Here is a 19,628-nt window from a genome sequence, read left to right as displayed (position 1 = left end):
TGATATAATTGAATATAATATAAAATAATATAATATAATATAATCTGTAAAATTCAAATAATTAGTTTAAATGATACTATGGGCCTCATTACGACTCTGGCGGCCGGCGGTAATACCACCAACAGGCGGCAGTGTACCGCCAGCTATTATGACCGTGGTGTATTAGCCACGGCCATGCTGCCGGCCCCTCCAACATACCGCCAGGCGCTCATATGAGTTCCCAACCACCAGCCTGTCCATGGCGGTAAACACCACTATGGAAAGGCTGGAGGTAAGGGGGACTCGGGGTGCCCCTGGGGGCCCCTGCACTGCCCATGCACTTGGCATGCGCAGTGCAGGGTCCCCCAGGCACTGCCCCATTGCGGATTTCACTGCCCGGATTTCGGACAGTGAAATGCGCGATGGGTGCAGCTACACCCTGCACCTGCTGAACATCAACATTGCCTCCGGCTCTATTATGAGCCGGCTGCAATGTTGATGTGACTTTTGCGCTGGGCCAGTGGACGGAAAATCTGTTTCCGTCCTCTGGCCAAGCGGAATAAGTCATATTAGGGAGCCAGACATACCGCCAGCACTGGCGGCAATAGTGGCACACCCAGCTTGTCACCCTATATGTCTATTATTTCCAAATTACACAAAACAAATTATATACAAATTATTAGCACAAAAATTAACATATAACTCAATGTTTTTACAATATTTAAAAAAATATGTTTTACAACACTTAAAATGATATTTCTTTCGACGATATTTATGACACTATGATATTCTTGACACACTATTTTTGTGACACAAAAGTTTTCAGTCAATATTTTGCCCAAACATCTACAGATTGTAATAACTTTTCATAATACCTTTCTAGCTTACTCAGGCGGGTTTAACACCGTCAAGACTTTTCCATAGCTTAAGGATTTATGAGCCCCAGTAATGGTATTTTATCAACAATAAAGGCACAATGAAGATCTAGAATCAACTGCTTTTGCATCCATGCATTTAATTCTAAACCAAAGAAAGTGCCTTTAGTGATTACAAAAGGCAAATACAAGTGAAAATGGTAATGCATGCAGAGCAGTTCAGAGCATATTGCATGTTTACTATAAAAGGTAACTTTTTAAAGAAAATAATTTGATAGGTATGGCCTTGTGTACAAACCTCCTCACAGTGTAATAAGTTTAATCTAGCAGAACAAATTCAGGAGTCTGTGATGAGAGTTAATTTTGAAATTCACTTCAACTTCTCCTTCTACTCACCTGAATTTACTCAAAGGTCACAGTTGCTTACTATAATAGGACGTTTTGCCACTTTAGACGGAGGCATTAGGTGAACTGGCCTAAGAGTGCACTAGCAATGGCTTCCCACAATGCAAATATTAATTTTTTGTGACCATCATCATTTTGGATTGAGTTTAAAAAATATTTCTAAGAACAAAGAACAGCATAATAAAATGTGAATTTTAAATAAGGAAGGAAAAGGAAGATTCAGAACATCAATGAACTAAAAAGCAAAACTGAAAATTTTCACCACAAGCTAAGCATATACCTTTATTATGTGCCAGAGGGAAAGGAAGCATCAATAACATATGCTTTGCATACCAAAGCAGAGTTTGAACATGTTTATAACTCATTTGTGTACCTCTCGATAGCACTGCTCAGCTGCTATCTCGGTTTGTCCATCTTCAGGCACATCATTGCATTGCTCCCCTGGCCCATTCATTTTCTGAAGGTTTCCAAAGAGAATCTTAGAAACGTTGAACCCTAAAACATAACAAGACATCTTGAACATGTATCATCACATGGAAGGTGAGCTATTATTCTGTGTCTAATGTAGTAATTTTGCATACAATGTAAATCATGAAGAGGAGCTCTAGCTACAAAGGCTTGCAGCCTCATTATGTCCCAATGGCTATGGAAATTAACATGTAATTGACACTCATTTCGCTCAGCTCAAAAATACGATGAAACAGGTCATGCATATACTTTTTCTGAGGCTTAATGCCATTTATTGAGGAAAATTGAACCTAGCTGTTCACTAGCTTCTGTGGGCAAATTCACTATTTGCTATATTTTTTGTGGGTAAGGCAGGTTTTTTTTCTTCAAGGGATAATGCACAAACAAAATATTTTCATTTTGAACAAATTGAGTGTAATTTATTGCTGCTCTCCAGAAAGCTTTTTACATATTAATTTCCACTGTTCAAACTTCGGAGAGCTATGATTGACAGAAGTTTAACTGTGGGGGGCCAGCAGCCTAAGGATTCCTGAGGATAATTTGTTTACATGTTTTGTCTCCCTAGTCCCTGGGGATGGTAAGGGACATGGCCTGCCAAGCGACTTGAACACTCAGGTTGATTATAACACTTCCATTGAGGCTCATTACTCAATTTTGAAAGGAAACGCACCAGTAGGGCATCCTCTCTGGGCAGGTTGGACACCCTAATGTTGACCTCCTGTGGGGCAGAGGATCATGCAGATGCAGAAAAACATGAACTTCATAGTTGAGAAACTGGATACACTCATGGCGAGGGTACCTCGACAAACATGTAAAGAGGCTCATGGCTATGAAAACCTGAGTTTCTACTCTCAAGGTGACACTAAAGACTGCAGCAAAAAACTCAGATATGGCTAAAGTTCTGGAGGTAATAAAAGTGAAGAAATGAAGACCTGAAGGCCAGATCGTGATGCAACAATCTGCGACTGGTCGGTATCCTTGAATCAACCAATACTGATAACATGACTGACTATGTCAAAACCTTTCTCAAATCTCTCTTTGGGACAGAAAGTTTCTCTAATCCATTGCAGTGGAGTGTGCTCTCCTGTTGCTGGGACCTAGTCCCTGCTGCACTCCATTTTTACTCAATGTTTCAACCACAGAAAGTGAGATACTGTACTCGGGGTGGCCCATAAGGATCAATGGTTCACCACACAGTTAAACTCTGGTTTCTGTGTCCTGTGCTGACTCCTCGAGGACTTCAAAGGTTCCAGTCAATAGATTCAGTGATATGAAGTAACTGTAGGTACACATTTCATGTGCACTAGTACTGTAATCAATTCAGCTTGGGCTGAATGTGTTAGGCAGGGTATCATGTTGTGGGACTGACAGGACTTGGTAAGACATTGTCAGATCTCTGGGTCACAGCGGCCCATCAGACACCTGCAGAAATTAAAGTGATTCATTAGTGACCTGCTGGTTGGTACCAACACAGTATTGTTGACTCCTGAGCTGTTTCAGCCTATGGATTGTAACCCAGCAATTGTGGTCCCATAGCTGCTCACCATACCATCTTCACCTGGCAACATCTCTCCTGCAGATTCATTATTGGCCGTCACTCTGGTCACCCGTACGGGGTCATCCTCTTGTGGTAGTTTAATGTGTTGTGTAGCAATTATTTTCATACCATGTTTTACACCTTAGGTTTGCTTTTGGGATTGTGGCCACTGGGTTGTTGGGGTTGGTAGTGGATGTGAAGGATGGTCACTTATGAGGGTTTTTTATCTTACACACAGAATTCACTACACTTTACACTTTACACATTATGGCATGTGCTATTTTGTGACTTTCTTTCTCAATACACACATGTGAATCACATAGTGCTCCTTTAGACAATGTTACTGTCAGGAAGACTTAGAAACCACATTCACATAGGTTCTGGCTGAACCATATCCCTTCTCTTTTTGACATGGAACATTTGCGGGCTCAATGACCTGCATAAGACTAAACAAATCCTTGCACATCTAAATAGGCATGAAATTGATATAGCTTTCCTTTGGGAGACACAAATTGGCATGACCATGGGTCCCTGCTTCACTGTCAGATTGTGTGGCTATAAGGCATTGGCAACAATCTCCACATGTGCCAGAGGCTTAGCTGTCTGGTGAATGGTGGCATGCTCTTCTGACCTTTTAGAAAATTGAATGATTTCCAAGGCCATTAAAATATCATACCATCTATGTTCATGGCAAAAATATTACACTCTTAAACACTTATAGTGCTAACACAGATGATTGATAGTTCATTCGACAAGTCTAATACAAATGTGTCATGTTAACATCTCAGACAACACTTTTGAGGGGAACTTCATCTCTGTTCTCAATAGTGCATGGAGTGTTCTAACAGCACCAGTCACACTCACCATGTGGCTACATCAGCACTAACTGACAAAGTACTACTGCCAACAGACACCCCTGACAAAAAAAGGCACACATGACTCCTCAGTGCACAATTCCTAGGCATCACTTGATTACTGGATTTGCACCAGGTATATCAGTGCCTGGACTAACTGTTGATTGAAACACCTGCATCCAGGAATATGGTGTTCACATGGCGACTCTCTCTGTCCGACCGCCTTGATAACACATTTAGGGAAGAGGCTAACACTGGAATACTGAATTACTTTAATGATAGTGAGGGCTTGGTTGATTCCTATGCCTTTGTCTGGTACTCATTCAAAGTCTTTATTCATAATATATGTTTTGCCAAACAGCACATGGTCTAAAAACCCTTGCGGGCAAGTCTCAATGCTCTTGAGGTGGAAATCAAGGGCCTCATTACAAGACTGGCTTGAAGACAGCCGGGGACATGGAGGTCATCTCACCAGGCCTATTACGGCTTTCCCACTGGGCTGAGTGACAGGAACCAAGGCTCCTCCTGGTCAACTCAGTGGTAAAGGTGCAGATGCATTGTTTCCAGCTCATAATAGAGCCAGCGGCAATGCTGCTGCACACAGGGTGCACCAGCACCCTTGAAATGCACTCTGTCTGCACAGCAGACTCTGTGGGCTCTATGGACTTGGCCAATGCAGGGACCCCCCTGCACTGGTTCTCCACCGGCCTTTTCATGGTGGGGAAACCGTCATAAAAAGGCTGGTGGAGAAAAACATTGTAATCAGCATGGCGGTGCTGAGTTCAGCACTGCTGTGGCTGATTACATACAAGACCGCCATCAGCCTGTCAGAAACAATGTTCCTAGATGGAACATCAGCCCCCTGCCGAGTCCACCTGCTAAGTTTGTATTTGTCCGGAATGCGGCGCTCTGACCGTCAATGTGAGTGTGGTGGTCCTCGGAATACCACACTCATAATTAGGCCCTGAGTCACCGTAGCAGAAGCAGCAATCCAGACATCCCTCTCAGATACTCTCCTACAAGCCAAATTGAGGGAATTCACTAAAGCAGCTGAACAAGAAGTAAAGGTTTTGCAAAGGCATGCAAGGGCCAGGGTGTATAGAAGGCTGACAGACCAAGCAGTACCCTCACCGCACTATTGCAGCATCCGGACATCTCACAAAATATTGTCCAGTTGGACTGGAGGATGGTGACATTCTTTATGATTCTAACTAGTTGCTGCAGGAATTTGTGAGTTACTACTGTGCACGTCTTACCTAGATAATTCCCCTGTGTATTGCTTCACATATCTCAAGAATATCATGTTGCCATGACTGGAGGTACATCCATCACTCTGGAACAGATCACTTCAGCATTCTCTGGGCACCCCTAGAGTGATGAGTTTCCAGCCATATTTTGTAAGGCCTACTCTCCAGTGCTAACCCTGCATATGTTGCAGGCTAATGGGGTATTGGCAGATGTCTTCCTACCTCCTTCGTCCAGTGAGGCTACTCTCATAACTCTACTTACCCTGGGCAAGCCTCCCTTGTTATGCACTTCATACCGTTCACTCTCTGTAATATTTCTGTATGACAATATTCTTGCCAAATAACTTGCTAATCGGCTATTGCTATTATTCCCAAATCTCACCCTTATGGATCAGGGGGGTTCATCCAAAGCAGATATTTCCCTCATAGGGGCTGATATTGAATTTGGGAGATAGATTCTACTCTATCGAGGTAACAAAGTAAGTTATTCCCTTTCCCTGCTGGGGTATTCACCTACCAAATTTTGAGGTATAGAGTACCAGGGCCCATATTTATACTCTGTTTGTGCCTAATGTGCATTAAAATCTTGATGCACATTCGGCGCAAACGGTGCACCATATTTATACTATGACACCCGAGCCCGCGAATGCCAAAAGTCCTCCGTGTGTGTCATTTTCTGGATGCAGGAAACCACCTTGCGTTAATGACATGCAAGTTAGGCGTTCCCGGACAAAAAATGACTTAAACACCAGTGCGCCATGTTTATGCTACCATGCAAAAATCCTGAACGGCCGGAAGGTGGAGTCGGAAAATAACGCACAACCCGATTTGCATAAAAAAATAACACCTGGGTCAGGGCAGGCGTTAAAATGGGGCAAACACACTTAAGAGGTCCTTGGTAGGATGGGAGAGGAGGAGCTGGGGGGATTTATTTGGCTGGTGTGCCACTTCCTACCATTAATGATTGAAGCAGGTGGGCGTGTGATACAGGGGTATCACAAAGAGGTAAGGAGGATCCGGTGGGCAAAGGTCCTGTAACATCTAAAAGGAATCTACAACACACCGCGCAACGACCATCAGCTGAAGCACCGTTGGATTGACCTGGTTGCCAGGGAGAAAGACCTGCTGGACCACTGGGGGATTGTGATTGGTGGCACTGTTGGTGAGTAGAATTCAGAGTAATGTGCATATTTAAATACTCTGTAGTGACAGTAGCAGATTTATTCATATGCTGCAGGCAATGTTTTTGGACATGTGGAATGCATGTTAAACATACAGTTGCTGTGAGTTATACAATAATTCCTACACATTACCATCATTTGTTGACGCAACAGCTGCACTAACTTACAAAACACAACAGGAGCCTGTAAATTAGTGCTGCCTTCACGTCAATAGATGATGCAAATATAGCTCTAACATATGTTTTATGCATGGTCTGTGAGTGCACCAGGAAAGACATGTTTTGAATCCAGATATTTTCAAGAAATAATGTGTCCTTCAATTATTTCTGATACATGTCTGAACTGGATTCTGACACATACGTAACAAGTTATATCTGCCCTCAGGTAACATCTTAGACTGATATTTGGACTTGGTTGTGCCACAATTAAATTAGGGTTGGATGCCAAAAGTAATGCACACGCGTTCATATAAAAATGTTTGGTGCAATTTACCGTAGCTGTGGCAAATAAAATAAAGCAAATGATGCAAACTGAGGGGTAACAACTATCCATGGCCCTCTGTACATTGTACCTGTGTGTTTTACATTGGTCTTATTCACTATAGCTGGCCCTAGCTAATGCTTTTGCCATCTGTGTTACTCTATTGCCATGTATTTCTCATAAGTTAGGGGATCATCATGTGATATACGTGACTTTGGGGAATGCATCTCGACTGGCCAATGGATTAAGTGCATGATGTCATGCAAGGAACCACTGACCAATTCCATCATACATATAAAGTTGACTAATACTTAGCTAGTTTAGCTTGGCACACCCATGCTGATCAAGAGCAGCATGTGTTTAATAACTAACCTCCCAGTATGGAGGCTATCACTGACATGGGTGTATGCTAAGATCAGTAGACCAGCATTCCTGTGACTGCTCTCATTCCAAAGGTACATACAATTTGAAAACTACATCAGCATGATTGACACACTGGTACATTTGCTAAACCATGTATTAATGATATCACGGTGTCAGTTTGCTATAGATCCGCTGATCAACCAAATTGGCAAATGTAAGATGATGAATGTGGCTCATCTGTGATTTCCAAAACCCATATTGGGTAAACAGGGCAATGAGAGACAGATTTCAGGTGCAATGACTACACATGTGTCCATGCAGTCTGCCATGGATGAATCCAGTATACACTGTCAACATATATCTCCTTGTTGTATCCAAATATGAAAACTACTCAATCCATGGCTAGCCTCAAACTGTCACCAAATAATGCACAGGATCCCTGCCATTATGGTGTAATGGGGGGGAAATGTGGCTCAGGGTAGCCTTTTAATGTAGCATATGTAACCTAGACACAACACAGACCCTACATGTAAGGGACCATAGAAAGCATGATTAATCATGCCCTTAATTCAACCCACAGGTGTGTCACACAGTAAAGGATTGTCCTTTGATGCCCAAGCCACAATACCTGAGTGACTGGTATTGCAGCCCTCCAGGAAAGTGGCTTTGCATGTCTCTCATTGATACACATGATGAGAGGAATACACTCCATAACTGAGTCTGCAAACAAATGACGGAGCATGTTTGGCACTACATGATAGTTAGGGCCACTGCATGTGTGCAGATATGTGTGTATCACTCACTGGAGTGCCTGGGTCTGTACATGTTTGCAGTGGTATGTCGGTTGCAGTATCATCATGCTTGAGAGGCTTGAATTTCTGATTTAATCTTACACACAGTAATTGTATTTTGAAGTGTTGTACAGTGCATAGACATTGAGCACATGTCTCCCTTCCATACTTTACAGGTGGACTTGCCCCCTACACTATCGGAGAGGTGGCTTGATTTGCGGACCCAGACATCTCCAGTAAGTGTTGATATTTCTGTTCTGTGTTGTGAATGATGCTGTTGTGTGAATGACTCCTGTGTGTTGGACACATAGCAAGGTATGCTGCACTAGTAAATGATCGGATATGTACCTTGAATGGAGTATCATTTTTTTCCATCTTTGAGTTGGGCAATCATTAGCGTATAGCAGTGCTTTAAATGGAAAAATAGAAGTGCAGGTACTCTGTCATAGAGTACCTGCTTGTTTCTGAGAAGTGCCGGTACTCTCCAATTAAAAGTATTACGTTTTTCCTGAGATATGCCGGTACTCTCCCTCTCAAAATAAAAAAGTGCCGGTACTCAGTACCGGAGAGTACCGGCCCATTTAAAGCACTGGCGTATAGTCATATTTTGGATTGTAGTCCAGCACTGTAGGCACGGCCATGTGAATAGGGTGACTTTTGTGGATAAAACTTTTATTTAAAACATTTAGCAGAGGATCATATTTATGATTTAGTCAGCAAGTCAGACCCTGCATCTCACAGAATAGGGAAGCCAAAGTCTTACCCACAGACTTGAACATCCCTATTCACTAATGAACATGTTTGACTCTATGTTTGACTTCCTAGCAGCATGAAGCTCCACATGTTGTGCTACACTGTATGAGGCACTTGAGTAAAATAGCCGAGGTGTGCTTGCAGCTCATGGCCAGATGTGTGCTTCCATCTATCTGCTTGTTGTAAGTCATGTGTTACTGGTATGAAATGATGTTGATAGTTGTCTGCATTTCCAAACATAAATGTGGATGGGATTGTCCAAGGTTTGGGTGAATTCTAGTTGGACATCCTCCTTACCTGTGGTGGACTGCCCAAACCCAGGTACAGCTGTCCAAAGCTTCCTGGGTGTCCTTGATGTCTGAAAATATTTGTTGCTTGTCCATCCCCCCCCTCAGGCACTGGCGTAGGATTATGAAATGTGTACCTAGGACTGATGATCGAAGTTTAGTACACAGACATGTAAATCTGTAAATCACTTTTCCAAAACTGGGATAACTACTCATGATTAGCAACTGCATTCTATCCTGGCAATTCCATTTACAACTCACAGATCTTGTGGCCCTTGATTGCCATCCAGAAGTCTGTCATTAGTTGGCCTGTCATATGTGGAGGACTAGCAGCATTGTTTACGTGACAAATGGCTGAACAATGATGCATTAGTCAATTAAGTTGTTACACATCTTTTAGAGCATTGCTGTGCTGTTTGATAGGACATGTGTAGGCTGCATTGGCATGTACTTCCTCAGGGACAGTCAGTGATCTGTATGATGATATGGCCTGTTTCTGGTATTTTAGATGCATTGTCTGATTTACTTCTGGAGCCATATCACACAATGAAGTACCTAATGTTTGGTTGAATATTTTTTTTAACAGCTGCCAATATGAGTCCCATCCAGATTCGGGAGTTTCAGCACCGGGAGATGAGTTACCGCCACATTCTGGATGTGGAGTCTGGGTTCCGCAACATGGCAAGGCATTATCGCCATGAAAGAGCCTCTGGACTGTGGAGGCCATTTGCCCAAGGGGGCCCTTCCGTGTCCAGCACAGCCACCACCATCAGCACCACCACTACCACCCAAGTGGCACCAACCATAGCAGGCAGCACTGCTGGACCGTCAACCTCCACTGCTCCGGTACCTATCACAGCACCACCTGCACCTCCTCCTACCCGCATGGCACTGACAATGGGACATACATCTTCAACTGGCACCCAGACCACCCCTGCTGCAGTCTTTAACCCAGCAGATTTTCAGCCAATGCAACTTGACATTGACCGTATGTTGAGGAAAATTAACAGGCTGCAGCAGGAGGTGGCACAAGTGAATAGGAGGGTGTGTGCCATAAAGAAGACCCTGCGGAGGGCGAACTTCTAAACATTTTACCCTTAGCCATGATTCCCTCCCCTCCCTCCTCTTTCCTGGTTCTTTTCATTAATGGTTTTAGGGGGCTTAGGGGGTGATTCTAACCCTGGCGGTCGGTGATAAAGCGGCGGCCAACACGCCAACAGGCCGGCGGTCCAAGAAATGGAATTCTGACCCTGGCGGGAACCGCCAACAGAGACCGCCACATTAACACTCCGACCGCCACGGCGGTACAGACAAACAGCGCGGCGGTCACTGCCAACAGGCAGGCGGCAGACAATGTACCGCCCACACTATCATAACTCACCAATCCGCCACCTCTTCCGGGGCGGGAGCACCGCGATAAAAACACGGCGGAAACAGACCACGAACGGGAAAACGCTCACCGAAACACACTCCACGAGTACGGAGGACAGCATGGAACCCGAATTAAACATCCTACCTGCTCTTGTCTACCTGCTCATCTACCACGAGTACGAACGCCGGCGCAGACGACAACAGTGAGTACTGCACCTACGACACACGGGAGGGGGGAGGAGGAAAGGTTACGGGCACACACATATGCGACCCCCACCCCCCCAAACTATGTACACACCAATGCAGAGCAACAAGTCACAGTGACACCACACAAACCCCCCTGAAAAATGCAAAGACATAATTAAATCGTGAAGAAAAATTTATGTAATAAATAGGCTCTGACAAATATAGGTCAACTATGCAAACTATTCATACCAAAATAATACTATATACACTGCAATGGATAACCGAGGCAATTAGTTCCGTACATCAAAAGTAAATTGAAGTGTCCGTGGGCCAAAGTGTAACAACACAAGGGCAAAGCCCACACAGGAGACCTGAGTCCTTTGGAGAGAACACTGCAGGGGCATCTGATGAAAAAACTACAGGCACCTCAGGGGGAAGGGAAGGGGGGGCACCACAGCCACATGAGTCCACGACGCCAGATCCACGAAGGGGCCACCATGCCCACTGTGCCATCCTGGGGAGTGCAAAGCCACAGTCTCACAAGTCTCGACAGTGGGTGGATTGCCCACTGTGCCATCCTGGGGAGTGCAAAGCCACAGTCTCACAAGTCTCGACAGTGGGTGGATTGCCCACTGTGCCATCCTGGGGAGTGCAAAGCCACAGTCTCACAAATCTCGACAGTGGGTGGATTGCCCACTGTGCCATCCTGGGGAGTGCAAAGCCACAGTCTCACAAGTCTCTACAGTGGGTGGATTGCCCACTGTGCCATCCTGGGGAGTGCAAAGCCACAGTCTCACAAGTCTCTACAGTGGGTGGATTGCCCACTGTGCCATCCTGGGGAGTGCAAAGCCACAGTCTATCAGGTGGATTACAGTCTCCACTGGTCAAGGAGGAGGCATGGTGGGCACAGTGAACCGTTAACATTGCTTGACAGGAAGGGCCCAGCGGAGCGGTGCTTGAGACGGCGGGGCCCAGCGGAGCGGTGCTTGACAGGAAGGGCCCAGCGGAGCGGTGCTTGAGACGGCGGGGCCCAGCGGAGTGGTGCTTGAGACGGCGGGGCCCAGCAGAGCGGTGCTTGACAGGAAGGGCCCAGCAGAGCGGTGCTTGAGACGGCGGGGCCCATTGGAGCGGTGCTTGACAGGAAGGGCCCAGCGGAGCGGTGCTTGAGATGGCGGGGCCCAGCAGAGCGGTGCTTGACAGGAAGGGCCCAGCGGAGCGGTGCTTGAGATGGCGGGTCCCTGTTCAGCGGTGCCTATCTTCACGGCGGTCCCTGTTCAGCGGTGCCTATCTTCACGGCGGGGCCCTGTTCGGCGGTGCTCTTCTGCACGGCGGGCCCTGTTCAGCGGTGCTCTTCTGCACGGCGGGCCCTGTTCAGCGGTGCCTATCTACACGGCGGGGCCCTGTTCAGCGGTGCTCTTCTGCACGGCGGGCCCTGTTCAGCGGTGCCTATCTTCACGGCGGGGCCCTGTTCAGCGGTGCTCTTCTGCACGGCGGGCCCTGTTCAGCGGTGCCTATCTTCACGGCGGGGCCCTGTTCAGCGGTGCTCTTCTGCACGGCGGGCCCTGTTCAGCGGTGCCTATCTACACGGCGGGGCCCTGTTCAGCGGTGCTCTTCTGCACTGCGGGCCCTGTTCAGCGGTGCCTATCTACACGGCGGGGCCCTGTTCAGCGGTGCTCTTCTGCACGGCGGGCCCTGTTCAGCGGTGCCTATCTTCACGGCGGGGCCCAGTTCAGCGGTGCTCTTCTGCACGGCGGGCCCTGTTCAGCGGTGCCTATCTACACGGCGGGGCCCTGTTCAGCGGTGCTCTTCTGCACGGCGGGCCCTGTTCAGCGGTGCCTATCTACACGGCGGGGCCCTGTTCAGCGGTGCTCATCCAGTAAGTCAAGGGAGCCAGACCTGGGCTGGACTCCCTGCTCAGTCCCCCTCCGACCGTGATGTTTCTGGACCCTTCGGTGACGGAGTCCTGGGCCCATGAGTGTCCTCCCTTACAGCTGGGACGTGGCATGTGGGGCCCACCTGCTCCGCGCTCCTGCTGCCTGACTTCTCCGCCCTGCTGCCCTTTCGCTCCTTAGATGTGGCTCTCGGGCCCTTGCCTCCCCTAGATGTTGTGGCAGGTGAAGTGGGCGAACTTTGCTCCTTGGGGGCAGCCGTGTCAGTCCTCTCACGGCGGCCCTTTTGTTTCCTGGTCCTCTTCCCTGGGGGGGGGCTGGATGTGTCCTTGCTGCTGATTGAAGTGTCACTGCTGGCAAAGGGTGGACTCCAGAACCCATGCACAACAGTGACACTCGTAGCTGGGCTGGTGGTGGCTGAGGTGCTCTTGGGACTCTTTGCAGATGGAGGGGGTGGGTTATCGGAGGGAAAGAGGTCAAGATTAGCGAGGAAAAGTTTTTTAGGACCAAGGTAAAGGGTAGGAGAAGTGGTGATGGGAGTGGAGGAAGAGGATGTGGTTGTAGGAGAGTCAGGTGTTCTGTCATTGGGTGAAGGTGCTGGTGCTGTAGGCTGTCGTGAGGTGGATGGCTGTTGGGTGGGTGGCTGCCTGCGTTTGTGTGTCTTGGAAGGGGGGTGACAGACACAGTGGGAGAGGACACAGGGGACGTGTAAATGGCAGTGGGGGTGGTGACTGCACACGTGCGGACTGTACTGGAGGGTGTGGTGGTGATGGAAGCACTGGCTGATGTTGGTGTGCATGCAGGTGTGAGTGTAGACGTCACAGGGAGGGAGGAGGGAGACGAGGAGGAGGGGGACACAGAGGTGGTAGTGACTGTTGGAATGTCTGCATCTGGGTGTTGCTTGGGTGAGTGTTTGTGGGATCTGTGGTGCTTGTGTCTGGATGAGCTGCCCTTGGGTGTTGAGGTGTGTGCAGGCTGGTCAGATGGTGTGGATGGGATAGGCTGAGGAACAGGAGACAGAGACAGGGTGGAGGCAGTCAGAAGAGGGAGGCTGGAAACAGGGACAATGGCTGCCGTCAGTGCTGAGGCCAGAGCATTGAACGATCGTGGATGGGCAGCCTGACCCGAATGAATGCCCTTCAGGTAGGCATTGCTCCGATGCACCTCCCTTTCTACCCCCTGGATGGCATTCAAAAGGGTAGTCTACCCAACAATGAGCGTCCTCAGGAGGTCACTGAGCTCCGCACTGAGGGCAGCAGGGGTGACAGGGGCAGGGGCTGAGGTGCCTGGGGCGAAGGAGACGCCCGCCTTCCTGGGTGAGCGGGCACGGAGCGTAGGCTGAGGGGCTGCTGGGAGGGCGGGGCTGGTGCGCTGGGTGGCGGCTGTACCTGTAGAGGCGGGGGGCACGGATGTTGCCGCCACCACTAGGGAGCACCCATCCGAGGACGTGTCTGTGTCGCTGGTCTCACCACCGGTCCCCGTTGTGGTGCTCCCCTCGCCCTCCGGATCACTGGTGCCCTCGGTGTCTGTTCCTGGGGCCACCGGGGCCTTGTGACTGGCAGCTCCCTCGTGCTCCGATGCCAAATCTCCTCCGCCTGATGATGCTAATGCACACATGCACAAGAAGATGAAGAAGAAGGGTGTGGGGAGAAAAACGAAGACCAGGTTGAGTGCATGCAATGTCAACACCGTTGGCGGAGAGGACAGACAGAGGAGCCTCATGCACTACGCCGCGCATTCGGGGTACACTACTCAGTACTCCTGACTAGGACAACAGGTCTAGAGACGACAAACGCGCACATGTGTGATGCTGGACCATCAATAGCTGTACTTGTCACCCTACAGAGGTGGGGGCCGGGAGCACAGGGCCATGCCTAAGGGAGGGGACTAGCCTACAGAAAGCACCCTGGCCTAATGTCACCCACAGCCCTCCTCCCCCACCCAGACGCCTCCACTGCGCAGAAAGATAGGAGAATGTGCTGATACTCACCCCCTTGTGTCTGCTGTGATGTCCTCAAGCGCCCATCCAAATCAGGGTAGGCCATCGCCAGGATCCGGGACATCAGGGGGGTCATGGTACGACTGGCACCCCTCCTAGGTTGGGAGGCCATCCCCAGCAGTGACTCGGCGGTCTTCCTGGTCCCGCAGCGGATGTCCTCCCACCTCTTGCGGCAGTGGGTGCCCCGTCTGTTGTGGACCCCCAGGGTCCGGACTTCCTTGGCAATGGCACGCCAAATGTCGACTTTCTGATGGGCGCTGACCTATTTGACATGTACAGGGTGGGAAGGAAACATTCATCAATGAACTGCATGTTAGATGTGATTGGCCCCCCCTCACCAACTTTGCCAAATGGCACATGCTCTCATCTGTTGTGCGTTGCACTCCTCATTCGCCCCCCACCCCACCAACTTACATCCACCCCACTCCACACAGGCATCGCCCATTCCATGTGCACACAGTGTACTTACCTGTTGGTCTGGAGGACCGTAGAGTAACGCATACTGGGGGAGGACCCCATCCACGAGCTTCTCCAACTCTTCAGACGTGAAGGCAGGGGCCCTTTCCCCAGTCGCAGCAGCCATTGTCACTTCCAGACCGAGGTCACAGCAGCACTTGCAGTATAGGTCCTCTCCTGTGGATGATCAGGTCTCGAGTGATTAAGCAGATAGAAAATGGCGGTCACGCCCGCGGCGGTGCGTACCGCGGCGGTGCGTACCGCGACCGCCAGCGCACCTCGTCATTGGCTCCTGAAACCCATAGGCTTCAATGTTAACCAATGCGGCTTCTTTTAGCGGTCTTCGACCGCCTACCGCCACGGTGCGCCACGCCAGCGCATTGACCTCACATCCCATTGTCCCACTTCACAGGTCAGGCAGCCGCCATTTCAAGGGCCCACATGGCATAATTTGTACTGCGTCACACAGGCCTAGGCCTTGCATTGCCACACATACACGCCTTTCAATACATAGATAACCGTGTGCTATGCAAGCTGTGGTGAACGTACCTGTGAGTTGCTTGACTCTGTGCTCCATGTTGTCCTTCCTAGGAACCGTCCGCTGGGACTTGCAAGGAGAAGGATGAATCCTCGCGTGTACCGACCGCTGGTGGACCTGTCGACAATGGAAGAACGCCACATCATACTACGATACCGACTTGACCGTGCCACTATCCATGAACTGTGTGCCCAGCTGGAGCCAGCCCTGATGTCCCCCATCCGCCAACCCACAGGAATTCCCCCTCTGGTGCAGGTTCTGTCAGTCCTCCATTTTCTTGCAAGTGGCTCATTCCAGACGACAGTGGCCATGTCATCTGGAATGTCTTAGCCCATGTTTTCAAAAGTTTTGTCTAGAGTGTTGTCTGCCCTGACGAAACACATGCGGAGTTACATTCTATTCCCTGAGGAGGTTGATTTGGCCACTGTGAAGGGTGATTTTTATGCCCTTGGACATATCCCCAACATAATTGGTGTCATTGATGGGACCCATGTGGCCTTAGTACCCCCAAAAGACGATGAGCAGGTGTACAGAAACAGGAAAAGTTATCATTCTATGAACGTCCAGGTGGTCTGTTTGGCTGACCAGTACATCTCCCATGTAAATGCCATGTTCCCTGGTTCAGTGCATGACGCGTATGTGATGCGTAATAGCAGCATCCCTTATGTGATGGAACAGCTACAGGGACAATGTGTGTGGCTAATAGGTGACTCTGGTTACCCCAACCTGCCTTGGCTATTGACCCCAGTGAGGAATCCCCGGACCAGGGCTGAGGAACGGTACAATGAGGCCCATGGGCGGACTAGGAGGATCATAGAAAGGACCTTTGGCCTCCTGAAGGCCAGGTTTAGGTGCCTGCATATGACAGGGGGATCCCTGATGTACTCACCAAAGAAGGTGTGCCAGATCATCGTGGCCTGCTGTATGCTTCACAATCTGGCATTGCGACGTCAGGTGCCTTTCCTGCAGGAGGATGGTCCAGATGGTGGTGTTGAAGCAGCTGTGGAGCCTGCGGAGAATGAAGAGGAGGAAGATTCAGAGGACGACACAGACAACAGGGACAGAGTTATCCAACAGTATTTTCAGTAGCACATAGGTAAGAATCACCCACGCCATTTTACATTTACTTGAAGACTTCTGCATCTCAACTTTGTCTATTTCCCCCCAGTTCTTTTAGACTGATGTTTGATTTTCCCTTCCCTTTTCAGTGCTGTATGACCCACTGCGTGACTTCTGGTTGGTTAGCCCATGGACTAATGCTTATTGACCTCGGTATGTTTTCAACACAAAGTTAACCGAACATAATTGATCTGTAATGTGTTATACATTTGTAAATAATACAGGCTGACTCCTGATAGATTTCAGTGCAATGAGTGATTTATTTGTAGTGCTAGATAATGGTACATGATATTAACACGGTGATGGCTGGGGGTGGAGTAATGTCCATGGCAGAGTCCAGTTCTCAGTCTCACAGGTGAATTGTCCATATGCCTGTGGAAGGATGGAGCAGGGGCAGTTCAAGGTTGGACAGGGTGGCAATGTGGGACAGTGGGATGACTTCAGGGGGTATCTCAGGCTGGCGGGGGTCTTGACATCCTACTCTGTCTATTTTTTTGATCTCAGGCTCCTCTTGCGGGGTGGTTGTTCTTCAGCAGGAGGTGGGGTTCTGGTGGCCTGTCGTTGTGGTGGGGCTTCCTGACCACTAGCGCCGGCGGAGGTGGTAGGCTGTTCCTGGTCCGGGCTAGTGACAGGGGCCCTGTGTGGTGCCACATGGTCCCGCAACGTGTCTTCTATACGGTTCAGGGCCTGGACTATGCTCCCCACAGCGGTAGAGATGTTGGTGAGTTGATTGCTGAACCCCATGTAGCGTTCCTCCTGCTGTGCCTGGATCTCCTGGAACCTGGCCAGTACGGTCGCCATCGTCTCTTGGGAGTGATGGTAGGCTGCAATGATGGTGGTGAGGGCCTCTTGGAGAGTGGGTTCCCTGGGCCTCTCCTCCCCCCCCTGTCGCACAGCAGCCCTCCGAGTTACCCCCGGCCTCTGTCCCCTGGACGGTGTGCCCACTACCACTGCCCCCAGGTCCCTGTTGTTGTTGGGGTGGTGGGTTAGCCTGGGTGCCCTGTAGTGGCAGACACACCGCTGATTGACCTGTCCTAGAGACAGAGGCATGGGCCCGCTGGGTGGGAGCTGTGCTGTTGGTCCCAGAGGGGGTTGGGTCTGGTGTGGCCTGTGTCTGTGTGTAGGGAACCCACTGTCCAGAGGTCCCCGATGGTCCGGGCTGGTCATCAGGTTCCAGGTCGACAGAGCTGCTGTCATCACTGGGGGCCTCTTCCGGGGGTGGGATGGACATTTCTGGACCCTCCTGACCGGTGTGTTGGCGTTCGGGTCCTGCATGGGGTAAGAGAGTATGGTTATTGTTTCTGTGTGTGCTATTGCGTGCGATTTTTGGGTGCCCTTGTCCCCCAGTGCTGCCATTCCCTTGGGGGAGGTGTTGTGAGGGTGTTTTGGGGGGGGGGGTATGTGCAGTGGTCATGCTTAGGTGATGGGTGTCCATAGTTTGTGGTGGCATGCAGGGGTTTGTGTTGGGTGGGTTGTGCTGGAGAGACATTCTCAGGGAGGATGTGTGATGGGGGGTTGGGGGTGAGGGTGGTGGTGGGGGTTAGCATGCTGGGGGGGGTGAAGTAGTTGAGATTGTACTTACCAGAGTCCATTCCTCCGTGTACTCCAGTGAGGCCATCAGGATGCAGGATGTTTAGTACCTCTTGCTCCCATGCTGTGAATTCGGGTGGAGCGGGTGGGGGTCCCCCGCCAGTCTTCTGCACTGCAATGTTGTGTCGCGAGACCATCGAGCGCACCTTTCCCCGTAGGTCGTTCCAGCGTTTGCGGATGTCGTCCCGATTTCTGGGATGCTGTCCCACCGCGTTGACCCTGTCCACGATCTGCTGCCATAGCTCCGCCTTCCTGGCTATAGTGGTGTGCTGCACCTGTGAGCCGAAGAGCTGGGGTTCAACTCTTATAATTTCCTCCACCATGACCCGGAGTTCTTGGTCCGAAAAGCGTGGGTGCCTTTGGGGTGCCATGGGGTGGTGTGGATGAGGTGTGGGGTGGTGTATGTGGTGATGAGTGTGTTGGTGTGTGGTGCTTTGTGCTTCTATGTGGTGTGTGTGATGGTGTAGTGTGCCTCTGTGTGATGTAGCTCTCTATTCTGTGATGTGTCTCTCTCTCCTTCGTCTCTGACCTTTGGTCGTAGGGGTTTGTGGGTGATGTGGGTGTGTGTTTTATATTGGGTTGGGTGTGTGGGAGTGGTGTGTGTATGTGTATTAGGTGTGTGTATTTCAAATTGTCCAATGTGGCTGTGTTTTGGAGCTGTGTGTGTATTTTGAGCGCAGCGGTGTGTACCGCCAATGGAATACCGCGGTTGAAAGACCGCCGCGTGGATTTGTGGGTCAGAATGACATGGGCGTGTTTCTGTTGGCGTGGCGGTGGAGGTTTGGTCATCTCCAGTTTACCACTGGCCGCTGATGTGGCGGCCTGCTGTGGATGTCGGATTTTTGGAGGTTTGTCAGTTGTGGGTCAGAATGACCGTGGCGGTTTACCGCGGCCGCGGTGGTAGAATGGCGGACTTCTGACCGGCGGTAAGGACCTTTTACCGCCGAGGTCAGAATGACCCCCTTAGTGATAGGTTAGAATAGGCTGTTAGTTTAGTTAGTAGTAGGGGGTGGGGGTATGATACTTTTAATATCTGTTTTCTATTATGTGTGTGGGTGGGTGGGTGGGGGATGATGTTGGTGTTTTGGTGTTTTAAAAATATATATATATAAAAATACAAAAAATATATATATTTGTTTAGTATAAGATCATATGTGTTTAGGTCAGTACAGTATATGTTGTCCTCCATGTGTCCCGTCTTATAAGGGGGCTGGGGAGTTGATGTTTAGATCGTTCCGTTAAATGTGATAAGTAAGTTTA

The 19,628-nt window shown here is 49.4% G+C and overlaps 1 protein-coding gene across 1 annotated transcript in view; it reads right to left on the bottom strand.

Moving 5' to 3' along the window:
* Nucleotides 1–19,628, bottom strand: part of LOC138284401 (mucin-5B-like) — a 1,991,087-nt gene that overhangs the window by 1,746,494 nt on the left and 224,965 nt on the right. Inside the window, exon 5 of the mRNA XM_069223138.1 lies at nucleotides 1,633–1,754. Within this exon, the coding sequence (XP_069079239.1) occupies nucleotides 1,633–1,754 (122 nt within the window). The remainder of the gene's footprint in view (nucleotides 1–1,632; nucleotides 1,755–19,628) is intronic.

This window comes from Pleurodeles waltl, chromosome 3_1 (assembly GCF_031143425.1).
Source record: "Pleurodeles waltl isolate 20211129_DDA chromosome 3_1, aPleWal1.hap1.20221129, whole genome shotgun sequence".
In the NCBI taxonomy this organism is placed as follows: domain Eukaryota; kingdom Metazoa; phylum Chordata; class Amphibia; order Caudata; family Salamandridae; genus Pleurodeles; species Pleurodeles waltl.
This window is presented reverse-complemented; position numbering and strand designations above follow the sequence as displayed.